Genomic DNA, 19,170 nt, shown 5'->3' on the forward strand with positions numbered 1-19,170 from the left:
TGACAAAATTGGGAAAAATTTAAATTTCAAGGAAACTGAAAACCAACACCTTTCCTGCATTTCAAATGCATCCTAATGCACAAAAAATGCATTAGAATATGTCTCTAGGTGCTGTCAAACCCTAACCCTAACCCTAGCTCGGGCATTTCTGGAAAAAATTCAAAATCCTGGCCTTCTGAGAAAGTGCTACAAAAGTTAGCTAAATGAGTATAAATTGATAAGAAACATTCACACTAGCAGTATTTCAGTACTTTAAAGGTATCTGCTTTCAATCTATTTTAATTCTGCATTATGTAGGTTTTTGCAACCTGCTGCTGAAATGGCGTACTAAATGAGCATGATTTTTGCAGTTTACTGCTAAGGGTTATATTTACCACTAAAGTTTGGATATACTTCCATTTAGTTTGTTTTAGACCACATAAAATAAGGGGATTCAGGATGTAGAAAGGCTGTTTTCAAAACATTCATAGTTGACTGTGTTTGCCTGACAGGTGTGTTGTTCACAAAAAATGACAAAATGGGGAAAAATTAAAATTTCAAGGAAACTTAAAACCAACACCTTTCCTGCATTTCAAATGCATCCTAATGCACAAAAAATGCATTAGAATATGTCTAGGTGCTGTCAAACCCTAACCCTAACCCTAGCTCGGGCACTTCTGGAAAAATTTCAAAATCCTGGCCTGCTGAAAAAGTGCTACAAAAGTTAGCTAAATGAGTACAAATTGATCAGAAACATTCACACTAGCAGTATTTCAGTACTTTATAGGTATCTGCTTTCAATCTATTTTAATTCTGCATTATGTAGGTTTTTGCAACCTGCTGCTTAAATGGCATAATAAATGAGCATGATTTTTGCAGTTTACTGCTAAGGGTTATATTTACCACTAAAGTTTGGAAATACTTCCATTTAGTTTGTTTTAGACCACATAAAATAAGGGGATTCAGCATGTAGAAAGGTTGTTTTCAAAACATTCAGTGTTGATGGTGTTTGCCTGGCAGGTGTTGGGCTCACAAAAAATGACAAAATGGGGAAAAAATCAATTTTCAAGGAAACTTAAAACCAACACCTTTCCTGCATTTCAAATGCATCCTAATGCACAAAAAATGCATCAGAATATGTCTAGGTGCTGTCAAACCCTAACCCTAGCTCGGGCACTTCTGGAAAAATTTCAAAATCCTGGCCTGCTGAAAAAGTGCTACAAAAGTTAGCTAAATGAGTACAAATTGATCAGAAACATTCACACTAGCAGTATTTCAGTACTTTATAGGTATCTGATTTCAATCTATTTTAATTCTGCATTATGTAGGTTTTTGCAACCTGCTGCTGAAATGGCATACTAAATGAGCATGATTTTTGCAGTTTACTGCTAAGGGTTATATTTACCACTAAAGTTTGGATGTACTTCCATTTAGTTTGTTTTAGACCACATAAAATAAGGGGATTTAGCATGTAGAAAGGCTGTTTTCAAAACATTCAGTGTTGACTGTGTTTGCCTGACAGGTGTGTTGTTCACAAAAAATGACAAAATGGGGAAAAATTAAAATTTCAAGGAAAATTAAAACCAACACCTTTCCTGCATTTCAAATGCATCCTAATGCACAAAAAATGCATTAGAATATGTCTAGGTGCTGTCAAACCCTAACCCTAACCCTAGCTCGGGCACTTCTGGAAAAATTTCAAAATCCTGGCCTGCTGAAAAAGTGCTACAAAAGTTAGCTAAATGAGTACAAATTGATCAGAAACATTCACACTAGCAGTATTTCAGTACTTTATAGGTATCTGCTTTCAATCTATTTTAATTCTGCATTATGTAGGTTTTTGCAACCTGCTGCTGAAATGGCATACTAAATGAACATGATTTTTGCAGTTTACTGCTAAGGGTTATATTTACCACTAAAGTTTGGATATACTTCCATTTAGCTTGTTTTAGACCACATAAAATAAGAGGATTCAGCATGTAGAAAGGCTGTTTTCAAAACATTCAGTGTTGACTGTGTTTGCCTGACAGGTGTGTTGTTCACAAAAAATGACAAAATGGGGAAAAAATCAATTTTCAAGGAAACTTAAAACCAACACCTTTCCTGCATTTCAAATGCATCCTAATGCACAAAAAATGCATTAGAATATGTCTAGGTGCTTTCAAACCCTAACCCTAACCCTAGCTCGGGCAATTCTGGAAAAATTTCAAAATCCTGGCCTGCTGAAAAAGTGCTACAAAAGTTAGCTAAATGAGTACAAATTGATCAGAAACATTCACACTAGCAGTATTTCAGTACTTTATAGTTATCTGCTTTCAATCTATTTTAATTCTGCATTATGTAGGTTTTTGCAACCTGCTGCTTAAATGGCATAATAAATGAGCATGATTTTTGCAGTTTACTGCTAAGGGTTATATTTACCACTAAAGTTTGGAAATACTTCCATTTAGTTTGTTTTAGACCACATAAAATAAGGGGATTCAGCATGTAGAAAGGTTGTTTTCAAAACATTCAGTGTTGACTGTGTTTGCCTGACAGGTGTGTTGTTCACAAAAAATGACAAAATTGGGAAAAATTTAAATTTCAAGGAAACTGAAAACCAACACCTTTCCTGCATTTCAAATGCATCCTAATGCACAAAAAATGCATTAGAATATGTCTCTAGGTGCTGTCAAACCCTAACCCTAACCCTAGCTCGGGCATTTCTGGAAAAAATTCAAAATCCTGGCCTTCTGAGAAAGTGCTACAAAAGTTAGCTAAATGAGTATAAATTGATAAGAAACATTCACACTAGCAGTATTTCAGTACTTTAAAGGTATCTGCTTTCAATCTATTTTAATTCTGCATTATGTAGGTTTTTGCAACCTGCTGCTGAAATGGCGTACTAAATGAGCATGATTTTTGCAGTTTACTGCTAAGGGTTATATTTACCACTAAAGTTTGGATATACTTCCATTTAGTTTGTTTTAGACCACATAAAATAAGGGGATTCAGGATGTAGAAAGGCTGTTTTCAAAACATTCAGCGTTGACTGTGTTTGCCTGGCAGGTGTTGGGCTCACAAAAAATGACAAAATGGGGAAAAAATCAATTTTCAAGGAAACTTAAAACCAACACCTTTCCTGCATTTCAAATGCATCCTAATGCACAAAAAATGCATCAGAATATGTCTAGGTGCTGTCAAACCCTAACCCTAACCCTAGCTCGGGCACTTCTGGAAAACTTTCAAAATCCTGGCCTGCTGAAAAAGTGCTACAAAAGTTAGCTAAATGAGTACAAATTGATCAGAAACATTCACACTAACAGTATTTCAGTACTTTATAGTTATCTGCTTTCAATCTATTTTAATTCTGCATTATGTAGGTTTTTGCAACCTACTGCTGAAATGGCGTATTAAATGAGCATGATTTTTGCAGTTTACTGCTAAGGGTTATATTTACCACTAAGGTTTGGATATACTTCCATTTAGTTTGTTTTAGACCACATAAAATAAGGGGATTCAGCATGTAGAAAGGCTGTTTTCAAAACATTCATAGTTGACTGTGTTTGCCTGACAGGTGTGTTGTTCACAAAAAATGACAAAATGGGGAAAAATTAAAATTTCAAGGAAACTTAAAACCAACACCTTTCCTGCATTTCAAATGCATCCTAATGCACAAAAAATGCATTAGAATATGTCTAGGTGCTGTCAAACCCTAACCCTAACCCTAGCTCGGGCACTTCTGGAAAAATTTCAAAATCCTGGCCTGCTGAAAAAGTGCTACAAAAGTTAGCTAAATGAGTACAAATTGATCAGAAACATTCACACTAGCAGTATTTCAGTACTTTATAGGTATCTGCTTTCAATCTATTTTAATTCTGCATTATGTAGGTTTTTGCAACCTGCTGCTTAAATGGCATAATAAATGAGCATGATTTTTGCAGTTTACTGCTAAGGGTTATATTTACCACTAAAGTTTGGAAATACTTCCATTTAGTTTGTTTTAGACCACATAAAATAAGGGGATTCAGCATGTAGAAAGGTTGTTTTCAAAACATTCAGTGTTGATGGTGTTTGCCTGGCAGGTGTTGGGCTCACAAAAAATGACAAAATGGGGAAAAAATCAATTTTCAAGGAAACTTAAAACCAACACCTTTCCTGCATTTCAAATGCATCCTAATGCACAAAAAATGCATCAGAATATGTCTAGGTGCTGTCAAACCCTAACCCTAGCTCGGGCACTTCTGGAAAAATTTCAAAATCCTGGCCTGCTGAAAAAGTGCTACAAAAGTTAGCTAAATGAGTACAAATTGATCAGAAACATTCACACTAGCAGTATTTCAGTACTTTATAGGTATCTGATTTCAATCTATTTTAATTCTGCATTATGTAGGTTTTTGCAACCTGCTGCTGAAATGGCATACTAAATGAGCATGATTTTTGCAGTTTACTGCTAAGGGTTATATTTACCACTAAAGTTTGGATGTACTTCCATTTAGTTTGTTTTAGACCACATAAAATAAGGGGATTTAGCATGTAGAAAGGCTGTTTTCAAAACATTCAGTGTTGACTGTGTTTGCCTGACAGGTGTGTTGTTCACAAAAAATGACAAAATGGGGAAAAATTAAAATTTCAAGGAAAATTAAAACCAACACCTTTCCTGCATTTCAAATGCATCCTAATGCACAAAAAATGCATTAGAATATGTCTAGGTGCTGTCAAACCCTAACCCTAACCCTAGCTCGGGCACTTCTGGAAAAATTTCAAAATCCTGGCCTGCTGAAAAAGTGCTACAAAAGTTAGCTAAATGAGTACAAATTGATCAGAAACATTCACACTAGCAGTATTTCAGTACTTTATAGGTATCTGCTTTCAATCTATTTTAATTCTGCATTATGTAGGTTTTTGCAACCTGCTGCTGAAATGGCATACTAAATGAACATGATTTTTGCAGTTTACTGCTAAGGGTTATATTTACCACTAAGGTTTGGATATACTTCCATTTAGTTTGTTTTAGACCACATAAAATAAGGGGATTCAGCATGTAGAAAGGCTGTTTTCAAAACATTCAGTGTTGATGGTGTTTGCCTGGCAGGTGTTGGGCTCACAAAAAATGACAAAATGGGGAAAAAATCAATTTTCAAGGAAACTTAAAACCAACACCTTTCCTGCATTTCAAATGCATCCTAATGCACAAAAAATGCATCAGAATATGTCTAGGTGCTGTCAAACCCTAACCCTAACCCTAGCTCGGGCACTTCTGGAAAAATTTCAAAATCCTGGCCTGCTGAAAAAGTGCTACAAAAGTTAGCTAAATGAGTACAAATTGATCAGAAACATTCACACTAGCAGTATTTCAGTACTTTATAGGTATCTGATTTCAATCTATTTTAATTCTGCATTATGTAGGTTTTTGCAACCTGCTGCTGAAATGGCATACTAAATGAGCATGATTTTTGCAGTTTACTGCTAAGGGTTATATTTACCAATAAAGTTTGGATATACTTCCATTTAGTTTGTTTTAGACCACATAAAATAAGAGGATTCAGCATGTAGAAAGGCTGTTTTCAAAACATTCAGTGTTGACTGTGTTTGCCTGACAGGTGTGTTGTTCACAAAAAATGACAAAAGGGGGAAAAAATCAATTTTCAAGGAATCTTAAAACCAACACCTTTCCTGCATTTCAAATGCATCCTAATGCACAAAAAATGCATCAGAATATGTCTAGGTGCTGTCAAACCCTAACCCTAACCCTAGCTCGGGCACTTCTGGAAAAATTTCAAAATCCTGGCCTGCTGAAAAAGTGCTACAAAACTTAGCTAAATGAGTACAAATTGATCAGAAACATTCACACTAACAGTATTTCAGTACTTTATAGTTATCTGCTTTCAATCTATTTTAATTCTGCATTATGTAGGTTTTTGCAACCTGCTGCTTAAATGGCATAATAAATGAGCATGATTTTTGCAGTTTACTGCTAAGGGTTATATTTACTACTAAAGTTTGGAAATACTTCCATTTAGTTTGTTTTAGACCACATAAAATAAGGGGATTCAGCATGTAGAAAGGTTGTTTTCAAAACATTCAGTGTTGACTGTGTTTGCCTGACAGGTGTGTTGTTCACAAAAAATGACAAAATTGGGAAAAATTTAAATTTCAAGGAAACTGAAAACCAACACCTTTCCTGCATTTCAAATGCATCCTAATGCACAAAAAATGCATTAGAATATGTCTCTAGGTGCTGTCAAACCCTAACCCTAACCCTAGCTCGGGCATTTCTGGAAAAAATTCAAAATCCTGGCCTGCTGAAAAAGTGCTACAAAAGTTAGCTAAATGAGTACAAATTGATCAGAAACATTCACACTAGCAGTATTTCAGTACTTTATAGGTATCTGATTTCAATCTATTTTAATTCTGCATTATGTAGGTTTTTGCAACCTGCTGCTGAAATGGCATACTAAATGAGCATGATTTTTGCAGTTTACTGCTAAGGGTTATATTTACCACTAAAGTTTGGATGTACTTCCATTTAGTTTGTTTTAGACCACATAAAATAAGGGGATTTAGCATGTAGAAAGGCTGTTTTCAAAACATTCAGTGTTGACTGTGTTTGCCTGACAGGTGTGTTGTTCACAAAAAATGACAAAATGGGGAAAAATTAAAATTTCAAGGAAACTTAAAACCAACACCTTTCCTGCATTTCAAATGCATCCTAATGCACAAAAAATTCATTAGAATATGTCTAGGTGCTGTCAAACCCTAACCCTAACCCTAGCTCGGGCACTTCTGGAAAAATTTCAAAATCCTGGCCTGCTGAAAAAGTGCTACAAAAGTTAGCTAAATGAGTACAAATTGATCAGAAACATTCACACTAGCAGTATTTCAGTACTTTATAGGTATCTGCTTTCAATCTATTTTAATTCTGCATTATGTAGGTTTTTGCAACCTGCTGCTGAAATGGCATACTAAATGAACATGATTTTTGCAGTTTACTGCTAAGGGTTATATTTACCACTAAGGTTTGGATATACTTCCATTTAATTTGTTTTAGACCACATAAAATAAGGGGATTCAGCATGTAGAAAGGCTGTTTTCAAAACATTCAGTGTTGATGGTGTTTGCCTGGCAGGTGTTGGGCTCACAAAAAATGACAAAATGGGGAAAAATTAAAATTTCAAGGAAACTTAAAACCAACACCTTTCCTGCATTTCCAATGCATCCTAATGCACAAAAAATGCATTAGAATATGTCTAGGTGTTGTCAAACCCTAACCCTAACCCTAGCTCGGGCACTTCTGGAAAAATTTCAAAATCCTGGCCTGCTGAAAAAGTGCTACAAAAGTTAGCTAAATGAGTACAAATTGATCAGAAACATTCACACTAGCAGTATTTCAGTACTTTATAGGTATCTGCTTTCAATCTATTTTAATTCTGCATTATGTAGGTTTTTGCAACCTGCTGCTGAAATGGCGTACTAAATAAGCATGATTTTTGCAGTTTACTGCTAAGGGTTATATTTACCACTAAAGTTTGGATATACTTCCATTTAGTTTGTTTTAGACCACATAAAATAAGGGGATTCAGCATGTAGAAAGGCTGTTTTCAAAACATTCAGTGTTGACTGTGTTTGCCTGACAGGTGTGTTGTTCACAAAAAATGACAAAATGGGGAAAAATTAAAATTTCAAGGAAACTTAAAACCAACACCTTTCTTGCATTTCAAATGCATCCTAATGCACAAAAAATGCATCAGAATATGTCTAGGTGCTGTCAAACCTTAACCCTAGCTCGGGCACTTCTGGAAAAATTTCAAAATCCTGGCCTGCTGAAAAAGTGCTACAAAAGTTAGCTAAATGAGTACAAATTGATGAGAAACATTCACACTAGCAGTATTTCAGTACTTTATAGGTATCTGCTTTCAATCTATTTTTATTCTGCATTATGTAGGTTTTTGCAACCTGCTGCTGAAGTGGCATACTAAATGAGCATGATTTTTGCAGTTTACTGCTAAGGGTTATATTTACCACTAAAGTTTGGATATACTTCCATTTAGTTTGTTTTAGACCACATAAAATAAGGGGATTCAGCATGTAGAAAGGCTGTTTTCAAAACATTCAGTGTTGACTGTGTTTGCCTGACAGGTGTGTTGTTCACAAAAAATGACAAAATGGGGAAAAATTAAAATTTCAAGGAAACTTAAAACCAACACCTTTCCTGCATTTCAAATGCATCCTAATGCACAAAAAATTCATTAGAATATGTCTAGGTGCTGTCAAACCCTAACCCTAACCCTAGCTCGGGCACTTCTGGAAAAATTTCAAAATCCTGGCCTGCTGAAAAAGTGCTACAAAAGTAAGCTAAATGAGTACAAATTGATCAGAAACATTCACACTAGCAGTATTTCAGTACTTTATAGGTATCTGCTTTCAATCTATTTTAATTCTGCATTATGTAGGTTTTTGCAACCTGCTGCTGAAATGGCATACTAAATGAACATGATTTTTGCAGTTTACTGCTAAGGGTTATATTTACCACTAAGGTTTGGATATACTTCCATTTAATTTGTTTTAGACCACATAAAATAAGGGGATTCAGCATGTAGAAAGGCTGTTTTCAAAACATTCAGTGTTGATTGTGTTTGCCTGGCAGGTGTTGGGCTCACAAAAAATGACAAAATGGGGAAAAATTAAAATTTCAAGGAAACTTAAAACCAACACCTTTCCTGCATTTCCAATGCATCCTAATGCACAAAAAATGCATTAGAATATGTCTAGGTGTTGTCAAACCCTAACCCTAACCCTAGCTCGGGCACTTCTGGAAAAATTTCAAAATCCTGGCCTGCTGAAAAAGTGCTACAAAAGTTAGCTAAATGAGTACAAATTGATCAGAAACATTCACACTAGCAGTATTTCAGTACTTTATAGGTATCTGCTTTCAATCTATTTTAATTCTGCATTATGTAGGTTTTTGCAACCTGCTGCTGAAATGGCGTACTAAATAAGCATGATTTTTGCAGTTTACTGCTAAGGGTTATATTTACCACTAAAGTTTGGATATACTTCCATTTAGTTTGTTTTAGACCACATAAAATAAGGGGATTCAGCATGTAGAAAGGCTGTTTTCAAAACATTCAGTGTTGACTGTGTTTGCCTGACAGGTGTGTTGTTCACAAAAAATGACAAAATGGGGAAAAATTAAAATTTCAAGGAAACTTAAAACCAACACCTTTCTTGCATTTCAAATGCATCCTAATGCACAAAAAATGCATCAGAATATGTCTAGGTGCTGTCAAACCTTAACCCTAGCTCGGGCACTTCTGGAAAAATTTCAAAATCCTGGCCTGCTGAAAAAGTGCTACAAAAGTTAGCTAAATGAGTACAAATTGATCAGAAACATTCACACTAGCAGTATTTCAGTACTTTATAGGTATCTGCTTTCAATCTATTTTTATTCTGCATTATGTAGGTTTTTGCAACCTGCTGCTGAAGTGGCATACTAAATGAGCATGATTTTTGCAGTTTACTGCTAAGGGTTATATTTACCACTAAAGTTTGGATATACTTCCATTTAGTTTGTTTTAGACCACATAAAATAAGGGGATTCAGCATGTAGAAAGGCTGTTTTCAAAACATTCAGTGTTGACTGTGTTTGCCTGACAGGTGTGTTGTTCACAAAAAATGACAAAATGGGGAAAAATTAAAATTTCAAGGAAACTTAAAACCAACACCTTTCTTGCATTTCAAATGCATCCTAATGCACAAAAAATGCATCAGAATATGTCTAGGTGCTGTCAAACCCTAACCCTAACCCTAGCTCGGGCACTTGTAGAAAAATTTCAAAATCCTGGCCTGCTGAAAAAGTGCTACAAAAGTTAGCTAAATGAGTACAAATTGATCAGAAACATTCACACTAGCAGTGTTTCAGTACTTTATAGGTGTCTGATTTCAATGTATTTTAATTCTGCATTATGTAGGTTTTTGCAACCTGCTGCTGAAATGGCATACTAAATGAGCATGATTTTTGCAGTTTACTGCTAAGGGTTATATTTACCACTAAAGTTTGGATATACTTCCATTTAGCTTGTTTTAGACCACATAAAATAAGAGGATTCAGCATGTAGAAAGGCTGTTTTCAAAACATTCAGTGTTGACTGTGTTTGCCTGACAGGTGTGTTGTTCACAAAAAACGACAAAATGGGGAAAAAATCAATTTTCAAGAAAACTTAAAACCAACACCTTTCCTGCATTTCAAATGCATCCTAATGCACAAAAAATGCATCAGAATATGTCTAGGTGCTGTCAAACCCTAACCCTAACCCTAGCTCGGGCACTTGTAGAAAAATTTCAAAATCCTGGCCTGCTGAAAAAGTGCTACAAAAGTTAGCTAAATGAGTACAAATTGATCAGAAACATTCACACTAGCAGTATTTCAGTACTTTATAGTTATCTGCTTTCAATCTATTTTAATTCTGCATTATGTAGGTTTTTGCAACCTGCTGCTGAAATGGCATACTAAATGAACATGATTTTTGCAGTTTACTGCTAAGGGTTATATTTACCACTAAAGTTTGGATATACTTCCATTTAGTTTGTTTTAGACCACATAAAATAAGGGGATTCAGCATGTAGAAAGGCTGTTTTCAAAACATTCAGTGTTGACTGTGTTTGCCTGACAGGTGTGTTGTTCACAAAAAATGACAAAATGGGGAAAAATTAAAATTTCAAGGAAACTTAAAACCAACACCTTTCCTGCATTTCAAATGCATCCTAATGCACAAAAAATGCATCAGAATATGTCTAGGTGCTGTCAAACCCTAACCCTAACCCTAGCTCGGGCACTTCTGGAAAAATTTCAAAATCCTGGCCTGCTGAAAAAGTGCTACAAAAGTTAGCTAAATGAGTACAAATTGATCAGAAACATTCACACTAGCAGTATTTCAGTACTTTATAGGTATCTGATTTCAATCTATTTTAATTCTGCATTATGTAGGTTTTTGCAACCTGCTGCTGAAATGGCATACTAAATGAGCATGATTTTTGCAGTTTACTGCTAAGGGTTATATTTACCACTAAAGTTTGGATATAGATCCATTTAGCTTGTTTTAGACCACATAAAATAAGAGGATTCAGCATGTAGAAAGGCTGTTTTCAAAACATTCAGTGTTGACTGTGTTTGCCTGACAGGTGTGTTGTTCACAAAAAATGACAAAATGGGGAAAAAATCAATTTTCAAGGAAACTTAAAACCAACACCTTTCCTGCATTTCAAATGCATCCTAATGCACAAAAAATGCATCAGAATATGTCTAGGTGCTGTCAAACCCTAACCCTAACCCTAGTTCGGGCACTTCTGGAAAAATTTCAAAATCCTGGCCTGCTGAAAAAGTGCTACAAAAGTTAGCTAAATGAGTACAAATTGATCAGAAACATTCACACTAGCAGTATTTCAGTACTTTATAGGTATCTGCTTTCAATCTATTTTTATTCTGCATTATGTAGGTTTTTGCAACCTGCTGCTGAAGTGGCATACTAAATGAGCATGATTTTTGCAGTTTACTGCTAAGGGTTATATTTACCACTAAAGTTTGGATATACTTCCATTTAGTTTGTTTTAGACCACATAAAATAAGGGGATTCAGCATGTAGAAAGGCTGTTTTCAAAACATTCAGTGTTGACTGTGTTTGCCTGACAGGTGTGTTGTTCACAAAAAATGACAAAATGGGGAAAAATTAAAATTTCAAGGAAACTTAAAACCAACACCTTTCCTGCATTTCAAATGCATCCTAATGCACAAAAAATGCATCAGAATATGTCTAGGTGCTGTCAAACCCTAACCCTAACCCTAGCTCGGGCACTTGTAGAAAAATTTCAAAATCCTGGCCTGCTGAAAAAGTGCTACAAAAGTTAGCTAAATGAGTACAAATTGATCAGAAACATTCACACTAGCAGTATTTCAGTACTTTATAGGTGTCTGATTTCAATGTATTTTAATTCTGCATTATGTAGGTTTTTGCAACCTGCTGCTGAAATGGCATACTAAATGAGCATGATTTTTGCAGTTTACTGCTAAGGGTTATATTTACCACTAAAGTTTGGATATACTTCCATTTAGCTTGTTTTAGACCACATAAAATAAGGGGATTCAGCATGTAGAAAGGCTGTTTTCAAAACATTCAGTGTTGACTGTGTTTGCCTGACAGGTGTGTTGTTCACAAAAAATGACAAAATGGGGAAAAATTAAAATTTCAAGGAAACTTAAAACCAACACCTTTCCTGCATTTCAAATGCATCCTAATGCACAAAAAATGCATCAGAATATGTCTAGGTGCTGTCAAACCCTAACCCTAACCCTAGCTCGGGCACTTCTAGAAAAATTTCAAAATCCTGGCCTGCTGAAAAAGTGCTACAAAAGTTAGCTAAATGAGTACAAATTGATCAGAAACATTCACACTAGCAGTATTTCAGTACTTTATAGGCATCTGCTTTCAATCTATTTTAATTCTGCATTATGTAGGTTTTTGCAACCTGCTGCTGAAATGGCATACTAAATGAGCATGATTTTTGCAGTTTACTGCTAAGGGTTATATTTACCACTAAAGTTTGGATATACTTCCATTTAGTTTGTTTTAGACCACATAAAATATGGGGGCTCAGAATGTAGAAAGGCTGTTTTCAAAACATTCAGTTTTGACTGTGTTTGCCTGACAGGTGTGTTGTTTACAAAAAATGACAAAATGGGGAAAAATTAAAATTTCAAGGAAACTTAAAACCAACACCTTTCCTGCATTTCAAATGCATCCTAATGCACAAAAAATGCATCAGAATATGTCTAGGTGCTGTCAAACCCTAACCCTAACCCTAGTTTGGGCACTTCTAGAAAAATTTCAAAATCCTGGCCTGCTGAAAAAGTGCTACAAAAGTTAGCTAAATGAGTACAAATTGTTCAGAAACATTTACACTAGCAGTATTTCAGTACTTTAAATGTATCTGCTTTCAATCTATTTTAATTCTGCATTATCTAGGTTTTTGTAACTTGCTGCAGAAATTATATATTAAATGAACATGATTTTTGCCGTTTACACCTTAGGATTACATTTGCTACTTAAGTTTGGATATACGTTCCATTTAGTTTGTTTTAAACCACTTAAAATAAGAAGATTCAGCATGTAGAAAGGCTGTTTTCAAAACATTCAGTGTTGACTGTGTTTGCCTGACAGGTTTGTGGCTCACAAAAAATGACAAAATGGGGAAAAATTAAATTTTCAAGGAATCAAAAAACCAGCACCTTCCTGCATTTCAAATGCATCATAATGCATAATATTAGAATTTGTCTAGGTGCTGTCAAACCCTAACCCTAGCTCAGGGACTTCTAGAACAAATTTCAAAATCCTTTCCAGCCGAAACAGTGCTACAAATGTTAGCTAAATGAGTACAAATTGTTCAGAAATATTCACACTAGCAGTATTTCACTACTTTAAATGTATCTGCTTTCAATCCACTGTAAATACTGTATGTCTCTTTGGGTAAAAATCAAGTAAACAGATATTAAGGTTATTTTTGTATTATAGATTTGGAGAGATATTGTAGAAAACAGCTCAATTAACTTTGGCAATGATATATTTAAAGGCATTATAATATTTTAGTAGCAAAACAAAAAAAGTGGATTACCTTGTCTTATAACATTACCTTGTATTCTGTTATTGCTTTTAATACGTTATTTTATTACATTATTATATACATTATAAGCCACACTGTATCTAAAAATATCCCACAGCCCATGACCAAATAGAACTTTCTGCTCCTTGTAGTAAATCCTCAAATTGTCAGCTGCGTCAATACATCAGATTTCTCAAGCCGTTAATTATATCCAGTACTTAATCTGTAATAATTGTCTACCCAACTGTGCTCTAAAAATCCTTTTAGGTCCATTGTGATGTATTCTACTTCAGTAACAAAATGAAATACACATCCAGACATTCCTTGTTCAACAGTAAGGGTAGGATCTTAACAGTGCTTGAGCTTCAACTGTAATGGGATTATAAAATTGGCATCAGCTGTTTTAGTTGCATGAAATAAATTGCACATTTAAGCAATTGCTGTCACAAAGCGTCTTTCAGGACCCTATGCAGACAGCACAATCCAGAGAGGATTGAGAAAACACGGGGACAAGGCTAGGATAGGGAACTGGAAGGATTTTTGTACCCACTAGATATATTCTCATTTAAAACACAGAGTGTTTCAAACATACAGTATATATTGTATACAGTTGTGGATATACTATATATCAGAGTACATTTATTATTATGAAATTATTATTTCAATACCTCCGATGAATGTCATGCAATGTTTTCATGTTAAATTCACATCCATTTACCATTGAATGAAATGCAAATCAAAATGCATGTACCGTATCCTTCCTAAAATCACATTTGTGAAACACTAAGGCATAATATAAAACAAATAAGGAAGAGGTTGCTACAAATTATCAGATAGTATCAAAATAATTAATAGGCGCTCCTTTCGACTTTTTTAGGAAGTTTGTATATTACTTGATAATTAAATGCAAAAATAATGCTACAGTTTGTGCAAGATAAAAATATTTTTATGAATACCTTCTCCATAGAGCACCTTGCAGTATTGTGATTACAGTACATGCTCCTCTAATTCAATTTACAGTAGGTGTGTTTTTAAAAGAACATTTCATAGAGATGAGATAATCATTTTCATAAAAAGTTTGATAAATTCTATAATATGTTTCTGTAGCCAATTTAAATAAAAAATCTTCAGTTCTTGATACTAGGATTATTTTTGTGATTTCAATTATCACTTCAGTTAGCACAGGTAGTAAATCTTACACCTAAGTTACAAAAAAGGACTACTGCAGGCCATCTTTCAACTTTTATCTCTATTTAATTTATCCCAAAAGGGACAGTTTGTAATGGATCAGCATATTCTTTTTGGTTCGATGCATATTTCTTAGTACAGTTTTTGCAAAGTTTTTATATTGTGAAATTTGACTCTGTGCAGTTATTAATCATTTTAATGGTGGAGTGTTGGTATTTAAATGCAATTAGCAGTTTAGGTTGGAGGTGCTTATGCAAAATTGTTATTCCTGCTGGATGTAATTAATCTGCTTCTGTCAAACTGTATGCCAAATTAGTTAAATGGATTGTGTTCAATATACAGTATAAAAGTATAATACTTTCAAACAGTTAACACATCAAGATTGTTCTATGAACATAAGCATATACTGTATAGTATATAGATTAAATACAATCTAAACTATATTAATTGGCATAGGCATGCATAATTTCTATGACCTTTTCACAATCTTCAAAACAAAATCATCCAAAATGACTACTTCACTTGTATTTAGTCAAGACAAAGAACTACAGAATCCTGTAGTTTCCTTATTGGGGCTCATCAGTGTTGTATAGCTTGACTGGTAAAATAAGCTTAAGATCCTTAAAGAAACACTCATCTATTCTATTGAAAGCAAACAATTACTGTAATATGCAAATTAGCTATTATATTTGCCAAAACCTTTTCATAGAATTATAAACATATACTGTACACACTGATCACCAAAATATTCTTTTGACAGACTACCTTTGTTTTGCGTAATATCACACTGATATTGACATGAAATACTACGACTGTGTTGTACTAGAAAATGAGAAATAATAACTCATACATCACAAAAAAATAGATCTCATAAACTGGCATACTATATGCCCTCAGTGCTCCAAAACAAGTGCTCTGACTTTCAAGTCACAGAAAGGTCAATATTGTCACATCTAATAGGAGAATTTTCATTTAAGGCAGGAGATGCTGACTTTCCACAAGCTTACAGTGCTCTCAAGGGAAGATCAACCATACAGGTTAATTAGCTTCTGATATTGATGGAAGCAGGGCTCAAATGACCCCTCTGTTGATGTGCAAGGATAACCATTACTTACTGATGTCTCTGAAACAGGCAGCTTCGATGTTGCTTGGGGCATTAATAATCAGCCAATTGGCTGAATAGTATATGCAGAGAAAGTAAAACATTGAGGCCTAATTTAAATAAATAAAAGTTAATAAAGTATTGAATATTCTGTTTGCACTATTTTGGATGTATCCAAAATACAGTAAGACAACTGATTTAATAAAAAGTGTATTTTAATAAGATACAACAATAAATTATACTATATAAATTATACTATAAAGTGTTAACTGGGTACTGGTTGTAAAATTGTGAGGCTGGAAATATTTAATGGCAGAATTTGTCAGTTTGTTTCCTTATTCAGAGGAAATAGGGGAAAGAATGAATTTTCAAGTTTACCAAGCGGCACACTGAACTTGAGATAATGAAGAGCTGGTGTCAATGGCCTGTAAAACTCTTTTAAAACATAAACTATTATTCAAATCCTTTCTGTTATTTTGTCTTTTATATGAATGTGCTTCTAGCCACTTTACTCTGCCTTCCATAATTCAAGGTAATTGGAAATAATAATTAGACCAAAGAATGAGAGTCTGCACCGCCTGTCGTGGAAAATAACCCCATTCCTCTATCGAATCCCTTCTGAAAGCACAAGATTGCTCATAAATTGGACAATGAAGTCAAGTTCAGAAAAGAAAAACAGATGTAAAAAATTCTGTTTGTGCATTGGATTCTAATGTTGCCGAAGGCTATCAATGTTTTGGAGAATGTGAAGACTTGTAAGCTGCTGACTGCAGCAGCTAATTCCAGGCTAATATGCTGTTGAATTCATAACTATTTTCCATAGCCAAATGTAGCACAATCATAAACGAAGGCAATTTTGTTTAAAAGGGTTTCGTCTGTGTGCGGGATTTTACAGGTTGCGAAATATTTCATTGCCATGCTTTAAGGAAGTAAAAAATATAATTACAACTATTTGTATTTTATTTTACTAGGAATCAAAACCAAATTCTGGTTATTATTGAAATATTTCAACCATATTCCCTACAAAATGGATAGGTTTATCTTTACCTTAAAAGTTTCACATTCAAAATTCCTAAAAATATCCCATTTTTTATTGAATTGTTGATAACTTTTAAATAATTATTATATTTTTTTTCCATTCCCCCAAAAATCCATTCCATTGGGTTTCATGGCATGAGATTGTGAGCCCTTATTTTTACAACAAAGAAAATGATTTTACTGCAACATCACTTGCCAGATTATTCCTAATAAGCGGTTGATTTATCCAAGGGTTTACAGTTACATTGCCAAATATTTTTTTTCCTCGCAATATGTGGTTGAAGATGCCAGGGTGAATTGTGATTGTAGCAGTTTTGTCAAATTTGCTGGAAATCACTCTAAACTAACTGCTGTTACTTGGTATTATCTTTATTAGAATGATCCCATACTGCACATGGGTTCACTGAGCACTGTAATAGCTTGAGCCACCAGTGTCCTGGAAAGCAATTCTGCTTCTTCCTGCCAAGCTTAGCACAGGGGAATAAGAGAGTGAACTATATTAAGATTATTGGTTTTGCATACTGCAATTTGTATGTATATTTTTTCTAAAGGGATGGCTAACACAAATGGTTTTGACCTCCTAATTGGAGAAATGTGGTGAAAATGAACCCCTGAGAAATGTAGATATTAATGTGCTGACATTCTGTCCATTTAATATATAATTGAATTGTAAGGTTACACTTAGCAAGCTGGCTAGCTCTAATGGTCTTTTGTGGCTTTTTCAAAAATAAAATTGAGAAAAGGCAATTTTGCAAGGCTGGATTACATTGATTATTGTTTTGTTTATTCTCATGGTACTGTATCCCCTGTGACAATTCTGTCAGCCTCCTTGCTGGAATATGGAAAAGCTCACTGTAGTTCTTTTGTATCCTCAGATGAATACAAGAGTTTTCTGAAGAGACTCCCAGCTGATCGCTTTTTAAACACATCGGTGATACTGCAGTACTGGACTGCAGATTCCAGCCTGCAGCATCGCTACGGACAGCTGGATGCAAGCACCAAGCAACTACTGGGGAAAGCCCAAAGGATTGTACGAAAGCTCTTTACTCTTAGCAAACGCTGCCCAAAACAACCAAAGATTAGCCTCCCTAGGGAAAGGTAAGACACACTTAACATCCTTAAATGATCCACATCAATCAGCAGCTCGTAATTAGAAAGTTAATCACCACAGGAAGCAGAAACAGTGAAAATAACAACAGGGGTGACTTCAGATTAAAAGGTGTCTTACTGCTTACAGAATTTAATTACTGTTAAGTCAAACTTTTCCAGCGTGCCACTTCAATCAGAAGGAAGAAGATCCTGAACATCCGATAAATCTTGGGCAACGCCTAACGCTCCAAAATGGTTTCACAGTATGAAATAGCTGTCAAGCATGAATCTCCTTTTAAAGGTCTACAACGCAAACTAAAATTATCCCCTAAAATATGTTCAAATGACCCCAAACGGGAGCAGTTGAAGCATCATAATGCATACTCAATAATTGATTCAGGGCTGCTGGATCTGAATAAAACAGTAAAACAACAGGTACTGTATGTGAGATTCACCATGTGAGAGTGTCTCTCTCATGTTCAAAGTGCTGCTCCAGTCAGGGCTTAGGAAGGCAGCTTCAAGTGTAATAAATCAGAGGCATTTCAGATATCCACGGCATGTGTTTTTCTACTACAGCTTTAAAGATACAAAATGCTGGCTGTGTTTCCCCCCCCCAGCACACAGCAGATTTTTGTTTTTGTATTTTTAAATAACTGTCATTGAAGCCTGCCTACCCAGAGGTTTTATTACCCAGAACGTGAACTTTGGAACAGAACAAACAGAAGGAGAGGGGAAAGGCTTGTGTAAACAGTGGCTAATGGACTGATAATAACATCTTTCACTATTTATATGTAAACTGCCCAAGGTTAAAGCCGGCACTTTTTAAAAAATTAATCAGTATGTACCTGTACTTCTAAAACATAGCAGCCGCAGTTGTTTTCAATGACATCAGAACATCGTGTTGCACAGTGTTGCATATTTGCTTTCAGAAGTACACACCAATATTTAAATGACAGAGAAGGAAGAACTGGAGACAAGTGGGCAGAAGGTGATTATAACTGGACTGGAAGAGTCATCCTAAGATCTTGAGCCGTTGTCTGTTGAAGACAGGAGTTGGTAAGGGAGGGTGCAAGGGAAAGTAAGGGGATTCCTCTCAGAAAGGACTATCTCGGATAGTTGCTCCAGCTACCAAGTAATCAAGA

The 19,170-nt window shown here is 34.9% G+C and overlaps 1 protein-coding gene across 2 annotated transcripts in view; it reads left to right on the top strand.

The window, feature by feature from the left end:
- brinp2 (bone morphogenetic protein/retinoic acid inducible neural-specific 2) overlaps positions 1-19,170 on the top strand; it is a 354,849-nt gene that overhangs the window by 330,666 nt on the left and 5,013 nt on the right. For both annotated transcript variants that reach the window (XM_006634717.3, XM_015355138.2), the window contains exon 7: positions 17,815-18,037. In XM_006634717.3, coding sequence (XP_006634780.3) covers positions 17,815-18,037 — 223 coding nt within the window. The remainder of the gene's footprint in view (positions 1-17,814; positions 18,038-19,170) is intronic.

The sequence above is a fragment of the Lepisosteus oculatus genome, chromosome 9 (assembly GCF_040954835.1).
Source record: "Lepisosteus oculatus isolate fLepOcu1 chromosome 9, fLepOcu1.hap2, whole genome shotgun sequence".
Lineage (NCBI taxonomy): Eukaryota > Metazoa > Chordata > Actinopteri > Semionotiformes > Lepisosteidae > Lepisosteus > Lepisosteus oculatus.